Source organism: Phoenix dactylifera, chromosome 17 (assembly GCF_009389715.1).
Source record: "Phoenix dactylifera cultivar Barhee BC4 chromosome 17, palm_55x_up_171113_PBpolish2nd_filt_p, whole genome shotgun sequence".
In the NCBI taxonomy this organism is placed as follows: domain Eukaryota; kingdom Viridiplantae; phylum Streptophyta; class Magnoliopsida; order Arecales; family Arecaceae; genus Phoenix; species Phoenix dactylifera.
Genome location: NC_052408.1, coordinates 7,168,266 through 7,180,442, shown reverse-complemented (window position 1 = coordinate 7,180,442; position 12,177 = coordinate 7,168,266). Strand labels below are relative to the sequence as shown.

At 42.2% G+C, this 12,177-nt stretch overlaps 2 protein-coding genes across 2 annotated transcripts; both read left to right on the top strand.

Annotated features, from left to right (window-relative positions):
* Nucleotides 1-363: 363 nt before the first annotated feature.
* LOC120104349 (receptor kinase-like protein Xa21) lies at nt 364-1,675 on the top strand. The gene has a single exon (XM_039115272.1). The coding sequence runs from the start codon at nt 368-370 to the stop codon at nt 1,673-1,675; it is 1,308 nt and encodes a 435-aa protein (XP_038971200.1). The 5' UTR covers nt 364-367.
* Nucleotides 1,370-4,168, top strand: LOC103699515 (receptor kinase-like protein Xa21). The gene is made up of 2 exons (XM_039114821.1): nt 1,370-3,184; nt 3,454-4,168. Exons 1-2 carry the CDS (start codon nt 1,705-1,707, stop codon nt 3,828-3,830), a joined length of 1,857 nt encoding a protein of 618 aa, XP_038970749.1. The 5' UTR covers nt 1,370-1,704; the 3' UTR covers nt 3,831-4,168.
* The last annotated feature ends 8,009 nt before the right edge of the window (nt 4,169-12,177 follow it).

The following is a 12,177-nucleotide window of genomic DNA, read 5'->3' as shown; positions in this document are numbered from 1 at the left end:
TCCCACGTGTGCCAACGACCCCATTCTGCCCTTGGAAATTACTTTCCAAAAGAGTCTTCCCGCGCGTGCCGATGACCCTCATCCCGTCTTTCTCCATTACCCGTACGCCCATCACTTCACGTTTTTTTATTAAAAAAAGGCTTGTGCTCGCGTGCGTTGTCCCCTAAGTCGCCCTGACCAAGGAACCAACCTTAGCGTTACGTGCCCCTCTTAGCTATCTCTAATACCATTGGAAGCTCTTTTTTGCTGTGTAGGTTAAGTAATTTCAAACGTACTATAAAGTTTGCATGCACTTAGAAGGTTTCATCCACAGCCTCCACCAAGCTATATTGTTCATTGTTTTCCTCTTAACTTCCTAAGAGCGCACATGGGATATCTCTCCAACTCACAGAGGGCATGCTCTTGGTGGTCCTCTCTCATGCGTGCAACTCTTCTACTCTTGTGTCTTTTTGTGCTCTCATCTCCCCAATCTCCTGCTATTACCACCAGCACTGCAACCTCCTTGGTGGGGAACAACAGCAAAAGCGTAAGCGACCACTCAGCTCTCATTTCATTCAAGTCCCATATATATGATGATCCATATGGGGCTCTGTCCTCCTGGGACAACAAGTCGCTTCATTTCTGCCAGTGGCAAGGCGTCACATGTGGTAGTCGGCACCCTGAGAGGGTCATTGCTCTGGACTTACCCTCTCTGGGCTTGTCCGGCACCATATCACCATCCATAGCCAATCTAGCCTTCCTCAGAAGACTGAGTCTCCAACATAACAAACTCGACGGATCCATCCCTCAAGAGCTCGGCCATTTGCACCAGCTGCAACTTCTCAACCTAAGCGTGAATTTTCTAGAAGGACAAATTCCATCCAGTCTTGCGAACTGCAGACATCTGAGTTGGATTCACTTGGGCGACAACCTCCTCAGCGGACAGGTGCCCCAAGAGTTGGGATCACTTCCCCAGCTTATTGACTTGGTCCTCCCAACGAATAATCTTACGGGAGCCATGCCAACATCTTTGGCCAACCTCTCCTCTTTGGACAACCTCGACTTGTCGCACAACATGATTACGGGCGGCATCCCACCTTGGGTAGCGAACCTGACCTCTGTCACCAGGCTTTTTCTTGGATTGAACCCTCTGTCCGGAGGCATTCCATCTTCATTATGTCGTCTGCCCTCCCTTGCTAGGCTCGATGTACCAGAAAACCAGTTATCAGGCATGATTCCTCCCTGTCTCTACAATCTCACAAGCATCCGTATCTTGAGTGTGGGGTTCAACAGTCTCGGAGGGATCATCCCATCTGACATAGGTAGCACTCTTCCCCACCTCAGATATCTCGACATGCTCGGCAATCACTTCATCGGACTTATCCCTTCTTCATTATCCAATTCCTCGGGACTGCTTCGCATACGGTTCCAATCAAACAATCTCCATGGAAAAATCCCTCGTAACCTTGGAACCTTACAGAACCTGTCGATCCTGGGACTTTCCGAGAACCAACTAACAGCCAAGGAGGCCGATGATTGGAGCTTCCTCACCGCTCTAACCAACTGCAGCAAATTGACAAAACTAGAGATCGGCAACAACAGCCTCTCAGGTGTCTTACCCAATACCTCTCCACAGATATCCAGATCCTCGATTTTTCGCAGAACCAGATATCTGGAAGCCTGCCTTCAGATATAGGGAATCTGAAAAACCTGAAAAAACTTACCATGGGTGCAAACCTTCTCACTGGTAACATTTCTGCCTCTCTTGGAAATCTTAATGCACTGCATGTACTAGATATGTCTTACAACAATTTCTCCGGCCAAATTCCTCCATCAATGGGAAACATTAGTCAGTTGAATAAACTCTATCTGGAAGGAAACATATTGAGTGGAACCATTCCAACCCACCTTGGAAACTGCAAGAACTTGCAGTCACTAGATCTCTCCCACAATCAGCTTACAGGCCCTATACCCATAGAGATTCTTAGCCTGTCTTCCCTATCTGAAGTCCTGGACCTATCACACAACGCATTACATGGGTTCTTACCTTCCGAAATTGGCAGCCTGATAAATGTCAATGACATCGATGTTTCCGAGAACAGACTGTATGGCGAAATCCCTGATAGCATTGGCAAATGCGTGGTCCTCGTAAACCTTAACATGAACAGTAATTTTTTTGAGGGGATCATCCCGACATCGTTGGGCAATCTAAAAGGCCTTCAATTTCTGGACCTCTCAAGCAACAACCTGTTCGGGCATGTACCAGACTATTTCCAAATATTTCACTCGCTTGAGTTTCTGAATCTTTCTTTCAACAACCTTGAAGGCGAGGTTCCATTAGGTGGTGTCTTCGCAAATATGAGCGCATTTTCACTTATTGGAAATCGAAAAATCTGTGGTGGAATCCAAGAACTGCACCTGCCACCCTGCTCCTCTACCCAACCCCATGGGAAAAAACACAAAGCTGCTATCTTGGCGGTGATCATCGCAGCTGCCAGTGGAGTTCTAGGCTTGACTCTGATTCTCTTCTTCGTGTTACTTTACCGGACTCGAAAGACAAGAATGAGACGTCCATCCATGGCAGCCATCAGAACAGAACATGTTAGAGTCTCTTACGCCGAATTGGTCAGAGCAACTGGTGGGTTATCTTCAGCAAATCTGATTGGTGTTGGGAGTTTCGGTTCTGTATATAAAGGGGTCATGGATTGGGATGATATAAAGATGGTTGCTATAAAGATACTGAACCTTCAGCAGCAGGGGGCTTCAAGGAGTTTCATAGCTGAATGTGAGGCCTTGAGAAGCATCCGACACCGGAACCTGGTCAAAATCATAACTGCATGCTCTAGTGTTGATTTTAGAGGTAATGATTTCAAAGCATTGGTTCTTGAATTTATGGAGAATGGAAGCCTGGAACGATGGCTGCATCCGAAAGTGAATGAGCACTGCCCGATGAGGAATTTGAATTTAGAACAGAGAGTGAGCATAGCCATCGACGTGGCTTCTGCACTGGATTACCTTCATCATCACAGCCCCGTGTCAATCGTGCATTGTGATCTCAAGCCGAGCAACATTCTTCTGGACGGTAACATGACTGCCCGTGTGAGCGACTTCGGGCTGGCGAAGTTTCTCTCTGAATCTACTAACTCATTCTCCATATCTGCTAGCTTGGCGGCGATAAAAGGATCGGTTGGATACATGGCTCCAGGTGAGACTCCATGCACAAATTTTGCTGCTACTCAGTTTCTTCCGACGTAGGCTATATATACTAATAATGAGCAGCTAAAGACAGATAGGCTAATCTGGCTCATTGATTATAGTACAACATATTTCTACCTTTTGATTTGAATTTAAGCTTCTAATATAATCTTTCGGTGGCATAGAGAAATGATCCACTTCTATGTTTTGTTTGTGGAGCGATTTATCTTGAATGTTTAATTATGTTTTTGTCGTTGTCTTTGTACAAACATATATCAGAGTACGGTTTGGGAAGCCAAGTATCGACTCAAGGAGATGTGTACAGCTATGGAATACTTCTCTTGGAGATGTTTACGGGAAGGAGACCCACTGATGAAGCCTTCAATGGGAGCCTAGATCTTCATCGATTTGTTGAGATGGCTTTTCCTACTCAAATTATGAACATCGTAGATCCGCAGTTGATACGAGAGGAGTATGAAATTATCAATAGCATCATACAACAGAGGTGCACTAAACAACACAGGATACAAGAGTGCTTAATTTCAGTGATTAGCATTGGTCTCCAATGTTCCAACAAATTACCCAAAGAACGAATGCATACGGGAGAAATTGTAAAAAAAATGACTGCAGCGAGAGAGATACTTGGTGGCGTCTAAAGTCACGGAGAGTGCTCCACAAATATTAGTAAGATATTATGAAGGCTTGCGCAAACATACATTATATGGCTGCTGTTACTTCCCTAAGCCACTTGTCGTTGCTGTCGGTTCCTGTGCTCATCCGGCCTTCGACCTGTTTTCATTTTCCGGTTTGTTTTTTGCCTTTGCCTGCTATTGTTTGAGGGGGCCCTCTTTGGATGCTCTACTATCACAAGGCCAAGAGATATCGGGATGAAATGTTCCATGGATTTGAAATGAGTCTTGTCATAGTTGAACAAGTCTTGTGTTTTCCTTGACACATTGGAGAGGTCACTTTCTACCTCCATCTTGCTTGCGATTTGTATATTTCTACCTCTTATTATGATGCTTTTTATCTTTTAATCCTTCGACTAGGTGGATAAAAAGAAACATGTGGGTATAAAGGCCCTGTTTGGGGGAGCTTTTGGAGGGCCAGAAAGCACTTTCTGGCCCTCCAAAAGTACTTTTAGATGAAAAACTGTGTTTGGTAAATTTTTCAAAAAGCAGTTTCAGCTTTTGCGGGAAGCTGAAACAGCTTTTGGGAGGAAGCTCCAATTTGGAGCTTTTGGGAGGAAGTTGTTTCAGCTTTTTCGGAAAGCTGTATTTTTGACAAAAATGCCCATATTAAAATAACATAATTATATAATTTGTCCCTTTATAAACCTAAAAATCTGCTGGAGCCAAGAACCCTAACCGTCAGACTCCCTTCCATAAGAAAAAGTATTTTCTTTTCAATTTTTGTATGCATCTCTTGAACCACATTTTAGAAGAAAAAAATTTTAATCCTTTTCCATACCTTCCAAAATCAATCTATTATTATTTTTTTTTTTTATCATCAACCTCGCGGCCCACGCTGAGGTCCTCCTCGAGCGTGGACCACGAAGAAGAGCCCCTGGACCGCGGAAAATTATTTTATGGAAAATTATGGGAAATTATTATGGAAAATTATTTTATACTAATAATTATAATATTTTATACCTTTATTTTTGTGTTATACTATAAATATAATATCATATTATATTATATCATAATATATTAATATGTTATGTTAAATAATTTAATATTATGTTATATTATGAAAAATTAATTTATACTAATAATTATAATATTTTATACTTTTATTATTGTATTATACTATAAATATAATATATATTACATTATATCATAATACATTAATATGTTATGTTAAATAATTTAATATTATGTTATATTACCAAATATTAATTTACTCTAATAATTATATTACTATTATGCTATATCAACATAATATTATTTTATATTACAATAATATTATACTATATCGTATATTTATGTATTAATTTATGTTATGTTTTATTATGTTCTGTTGTATAATACTATGCAATGTTCTTTATGGTAATTTTGTCATACAAAAGTACTTTCTCAATTTGTTTACCAAACACAAAACAAAGTACCACAGCACTTTACGAATGTAGTTACCAAACAGCAAACAGCTTTTTATAACAGCTCTACTTCAGACAGCTCTACTTCCAACAGCTCTACTTCTAACAGCTCTACTGCCAACAGCTCCTCCAAACAGGGCCAAAATATGTTGTGATTAATGAAAGTGATTAGAGTTAATCAAAGTAATTAGTTTTGTCTAATCTTTCTCAATAATATAGTGTGCTAACTGTGTACAAAATCAATATAAGTATGTATAAAATAAGGCATTCGTATAATGAAATATAAGAGACAGAAAGATGAGATTAAGTATGACTACATCATTAAGTTAGTCCAACTAATAATCAAAAATAAAACAAAGAAAGAAAAGAAAAGATAGTTGGAGTTACCCTCATAATATATGAGGTGTTCTGAATGCCCGGTGGTATTGGCATGCTGCATCCCTGCTGAAGTGTGACGCAATTATTTTTGTCATAGTTGTAAAACCGCATGATCCTATGTAGGAGGACTTTCCAATGCCCAAGACTTCAAGAACAAGCACCAAGAGAATAGAAAAACTTTATTAAATAATAAAAGCATGAAAACTTACTTTTAAAGCATACTTCTCTCTTTAAAGACAATTAACCCTTCTCTTCAAAAATCCTTTAAAAAATTGGCATTCTGTAACCAGCTTAGGAATAATCCACCTGAAGCCAAAGTGACCAAACTTTAGCTATTATTTAAAGAAAAAAAAAAGATCACAGCCCTATCAGCGAAACACCATTCGATCTCAAGCCACATAACATGGAGTGATAAGATGAGGGCTTGAGAATCGGAACAAACACCCATCAAAAGAGGCATGACGTTGGGATAAGCTTGGTTCAAATCTATCTCCAACAAATCTGAAAAATCCAGCTAACAACCAGCTGCTGTTTCAGCCAACAACCAGTTGCTGTTTCAACCTCTTCTGATCTGCAACAAACAGCAGCTTCAGCCCAAGCAATGCACCGGATATTTAAACTTTAAATGCATTATTGTTGTAATGGTAAATCAGAGAGAGCTTGTTTCTCACAACAGTCTACGGTTTCAATCTTGTAAACAAAATATATTTTAATTGATCCAAACAGAATAAAAAAAATTCAGTTCTGGTGCTCACGTTTCATAGTTCAGAAACTAAAAATAGTTTTCCAGATTTTCCTCTTTTTCAGTTTGGTATTAGAGCCTATGTGAGCACCAGGAGTTCTTCTCATCTGCTAATTAATCACCATGGCAACCATCTCATTCAATGTTGGAAACTTCGTTACCCTTAAGCTCACCCCAGATAACTACCCCTTATGGTGTGAGCAGGTCATTGCACTGGCCGAAAGCCAAGATCTCCATGGCCATCTCACAGGAGACATGGCAGCTCCGACCATGTACACTCCAGGAACATCACCAACAGACAAGACCCAGTTCAGTTCAGACTATCTTCAGTGGAGGAAGTCTGATTGTTTGCTTCAAGGGTGGCTCATCGGCACCCTGACTGAGGAAGCACTGGGCCTTGTTGTAGGACTCCAAACTACCAAACAGGTGTGGGACGGTCTCCAGGAAGCCTATGCCCAGGATTCCCAGGAATGGAAATCCACTTTAAAACAGCAACTAACATATCTCAAAAAGGATTCAGGTACAACACTAACTGATCATCTTCGTGACAGAGAGAAGGTTTACTCACTCCTCACCAGCCTTGGTCCTCGGTATGAGACCTTCATCACCACCATGCTCAAACCACCGATGCCAGGCTATTCAGAATTGGTGTTGCTTCTTCAAGGGTATGAGCAAAGAACTCTATAGCAGGAACTCCAACAAATGGCTTTCTATGGCCAACGGCAACACCATCAACATCACAGTGCTTCGAAAATCAGCAAAGCTGATTTCTCCTCCAAGGGACATGGGTTCCAGCCAACCAACATCAGTGCTTCAGCATCACGAGATGGAGGTAATTGAACCACTGGACCGATTCTACCAGATGGAACACGCCTCCAGCACATGACACATGACGCCTCAAACATGTCAAATTTGTGGGAAAGGAGGCCATATTGCGACCATCTGTTGGGAACGATACAAAAGGAAGCATGTTCAAACTGAAGAAATCCCACAAGCCTTAGCTGCTCTCACACTCGATACTTCAGTGCAGGATACTGAATGGACAATTGACACAGGTGCTTCCAATCACATGACAAGTAATTCAGATCTCCTATTTGATTTACGTTCTTATTTTGGGAATGATTTTGTACTAGTTGGTAATGGGGATGCTCTAACCATCAAAACAATTGGTGATACACAGATTAAATATGGTAATACAAACTTAACTCTGCGAGATGTATTATTAGTTCCTTCATTAGCTCGTAATCTCCTTTCAGTGAGTCAACTTACAGATCAGTTTCCATTGAATTGTGAATTTTCTAATGTAAATTTCTGTGTAAAGGAACGAGAGACAGGTCGAACTGTGATGACAGGACAATGCAAGGGTGACTTATATGTGCTTTCACTCCCTCTTCAAGCCCAATTCTCAAACCGGTTTACAAATGCAACGGAGGTGTGGCATCAGAGACTTGGGCATCCACAAGTCGCTGCCATTCGTATGTTAAAGTCTAAGAGATTATTAGATTAATTAGGAGCAATGGGTCGAATAAAACAACCACTCTTTGTTGATGATTACTCTAAATACTGTTGGTTAATTACTCTATGCCTCAAATCTGATTTCTCTTCTGCTTATTTGGCTTTTGAGCATTATGTCTGCAGGCAGTTTGACAAGAAAATAAAAATATTTCATTCAAATGGAGGAGGAGAATTTATAAATGCAATACTGATTTCACATTTCAAAAAGGAAGGGATTTTACATTAGATCTCATGTCCAAATACTCCTCAACAGATAGGCTCGGTTGAATGAAGACACCGAGTGATAAGAGAACTTGGCATGACCATGCTCTTTCATAGTGGTGTACCTAAGCAATTTTGGGTGGAAACTTTTCATACATCAGTGTTCTTAATGAATAGATTACCTTGCTCTGCGATTGAGTTCCACACTCCTTACTTCAAGTTGTATAAATGGCATCCTAATTATTCCAGTCTAAGGGTCTTCGGCTCACGATGCTACCCTTATACTTGGGAAACAAGAAGAAATAAGTTTGATCCTAAAACAATCCCTTTTGTCTTTATAGGTTATGGTGACAACTACAAAGGTTACAAATGCTATCACCCCTTACACGAAAATTTCTAATTTCACGACATGTTGCTTTCGCTAAGAATATCTTCCCATATCGATCAACAACTCAACAAATTCCTCTCCATCCCCTCACACTACCAATATCTGAATTCAACGAATGGATTGTTCTGCATGACACTCACAATATTGGTTGCTCATCTTTGTAGGATATATCACACCTAGACAACCCATCTTACAAACCTCTAAGTGATATCAATGTCTCCAGCACTCCTTATCAACCAGCCCAAATTACTTCTTCTGCAGGTAATACACCTGCAACAGCTGCTAGCGAGATTTCCAGCCTGCCCACAACTTCTGAAGAGCATGTAGACATGGTCTGTACTTCACCTACTGATCAGCAAGAACAACATCAGAATGCTGTTATTGCAGCACCTGAACCACCTTCAGATTCCCTTCATCTTGCACCCGAGCAACTGACTTCAGCTGCTTCCACACATCCCATGATCACGAGACTCAAAGATGGTATTGTAAAACCAAATCCTAGGTATGCACTCATTGTAACTCGGCATGATATTCCACATAAACCCAAAATAGTCAAAACAGCACTCCAACACCCTGGATGGCGAGCTGCAATGGTAGAAGAACTGGATGCTTTGCATCACAACAAAATGTAGAGATTAGTTCCTCGCATGGCAGACATTCATGTGATAGGTGCAAAATAGGTCTTTAAACCAAAGCTAAATGCTGATGGTTTCCTTGAAAGATTGAAAGCTCGTCTTGTAGCTTAAGGATATCATCAAGTTGATGGCGTAGATTACTCCGAAACATTCTTTCTTGTGATCAAACTAGGCACCATTTGACTAGTCATCAGCCTTGCACTAGTTCGTCATTGGGAAATACGTCAACTAGATATAAAGAACGCCTTCCTCCATAGTCAAATCACAAAGGATATATACATGGTTCAACCACCTGGAATGACGGATCCCACCTATCTCAACCATGTGTGCAAGCTTGAACGTGCTCTCTATGGCCTAAAACAGGCTCCAGGAGCATGGTTTGATCGGTTCAGTTCATTTCTTTGGCAGTCTGATTTCTTTTGCAGTCTAGCTGATCCATCCTTATTCATTTGTCACTCATCTCATGGAACACTAATCCTTTTTTGTTTATTTTGACGATATGTTAGTTATAGGATGCAAACCCGATTTGCTAACCAAGTTCATTGCAGTTCTAAACAAAGAATTCGCCATAAAAGACCACGGCACACTTCATCACGTTCTTGGAATGGAAGCCATTTCTACTTCAGACGGTCTTCACCTATCCCAAACTCACTATGCTTTCACAATTCTAGACAGAGCCCAAATGACTGACTGGAAACCCATGGGAACACCAATGGAGAGCAAAACCAGTGGTCTCAAGGATGACACACCATTTGAAGATCCAAGTTTCTTTTATGGTTTTGTCACGCCCCCGAACCCATCACCCGGGTCCGGCACGCGACCGGCCGCATGATCCCTAGAGCAATGCCCTAAAGATCATGCAAGGCCTAAGATAAACAACAATTCCAATAATTCCAATAATTCCAATAAATGCCAAAATCAATAATTAATGGAATTCAATCAGATCCAACCAAAATGTACTGAATGATTACATAAATTCAAATGTCCATAAATAAGAGATAAATTGACTTCTAACTATCTAGCAGTCTGACTCAGATCGAGCTCACTTCTTGTCCCATCTGACAGATTCTACGAATCCAGTGCCTCTGAAAAAAAAATGGAAGTGTAGTATGAGCTTTTCCAGCCCAGTAAGAATCCCAACAGCCACACACAACAAAATCATAAAATAATCAAGTATCAAAATATACATATCATTTCATCATTTTAAAAGCTCAACAAACAACAAATATATGTAATCAGTACATATACACCAATCCTTTTTCACATTATGTGATCCATTCCCGTATTACTCAAATTCCAAGTTTTCAAACTTTTCATTTCTGGCGTTGGACTAACCAAGATCATGTCCCAGTCCAAGACTGCACAAATCCCACGCATAAGCTCGTGGCAGCTATCCCACGCGTAAGCCCGTGGAGGCTATCCCACGCATCAGCTCGTGGCCGCTATCCTACGCATAAGCTCGTAGAGGCTATCCCACGCGTAAGCCCGTGGAGGCTATCCCACGCATCAGCTCGTGGCCGCTATCCATAAGCCCGTGGAGGCTATCCCACGCATCAGCTCGTGGCCGCTATCCGTAAGCCCGTGGAGGCTATCCCACGCATCAGCTCGTGGCCGCTATCTCATGACAAGGTTAGTCCAACCCATATTACATGTCTAGTTTTACATGTTCAATCACATTCCCATCACATCACATATTTTCATAAATTTTCAAAAATATGTTATTTCTTCCCAAATGAATTTATCTCAATATATTCATTAAAACAACATGCACGCCTCATAGGTGCCGCATCAACACATAAACAATAACAACATAATAATGAAAATATGTTGATAAGCATTCATCTCATATGTGTCATATCAGCTCACAAGCAATAACAACACAACCGTAAAATAAATCCAACGATAAATCAATATATGCATAGAAGTGCTCAGATGTAGGGATTCTTACCGAAATTGTAGACTGACTCAAACACAGTCCGAATCACAACCTACGCGCTGGGGTGCTGAGTCCCCTGATCAAAACCTCCTGGCTCTGCCGACTCTTCCTCTACAACATCAATTACAAATCACAAACTAAATCATTTAATATTTAAATATTCCAAACCATAATTGATATTTACTATGGGGTCCATAACCAGATCCCCAAACATCTCAATCTCTCCAAGTCTAGGGCAGTCGGGGTGGCCCGACTCCCACTCTTGTACCACCGGCCCATGTCGCCAGCCGTGGCCGCTGCCACGCCGGCGACGATGGCCGGTCCCGATGAAAAGACCAAAAGAAGGGTGGATGATAGAGAAGGGTTCTTCCTCCACCTCTTTGGTCCAAGGGCAACAGCCGGGGTGGCTGTGCCCTCACCTTCCCCACCCTCGGCCACCATTGGCCGAACCATCGCCGGCCGCCCCTGCTGCAGTCACCGGCGATGGTGGCCGGCCAAGAGAAAGAGAGAAGAAGAAGTCTCTTCCTCTTCTTCTTCTTCTTTTCCTTCTCCTCTTATTATTATTATTATTATATTCTTATTTTCCCTCCTTCTTTTTCTTCTTCTTCTTCTTCTCCTTCTTCTTCTTTCCAGCCGACACAGACCCCTCCCCCTTCCTCCATTTCTTCCACGGAAAGGCCACCGTGATGGTGGCTCGGCCCCCAACCGACGACACCCAGCCGCCGTCGCCGCCGCCGGTGGCCAACCGACGAGGGGAAGAGGAGGAGAGGATGGGATCCCGAGGAAGAAGACCTCGGATCCACCCTCCCTCATCACATACATAGCCTAGAAAACCCTCTCTGACCCCCTCACAGACCCGACCAATTCCAACCGCCATGAATCCCGGCCATCTCGGCGGCCGGCGGCGGCCAAAAACCGGAAAGAAGAGGCCGAAACAGGGGTACCCTGTTTCGGACCCTTTTTCCGGCGATCCGCCGGCCAAAATCCCATCCACACGACCCAAAAACCAAGCAAATGATACGCAAGGGAAAGATCCATGCTTACCTCCGTCCGATGAGTGCTCCGGCGGCCTTTCCGGCGAGGAATCGGAGGAAGAATCTGTGGCAACTCGGT

Coding starts and splice junctions, on each gene's coding strand:
- LOC120104349 (XM_039115272.1), top strand. CDS start 368: ATGGGATATCTCTCCAACTCACAGAGGGCATGCTCTTGGTGGTCCTCT.
- LOC103699515 (XM_039114821.1), top strand. CDS start 1,705: ATGGGTGCAAACCTTCTCACTGGTAACATTTCTGCCTCTCTTGGAAAT. Junction 3,185..3,453: donor GGTTGGATACATGGCTCCAG/GTGAGACTCCAT, acceptor AACATATATCAG/AGTACGGTTTGGGAAGCCAA.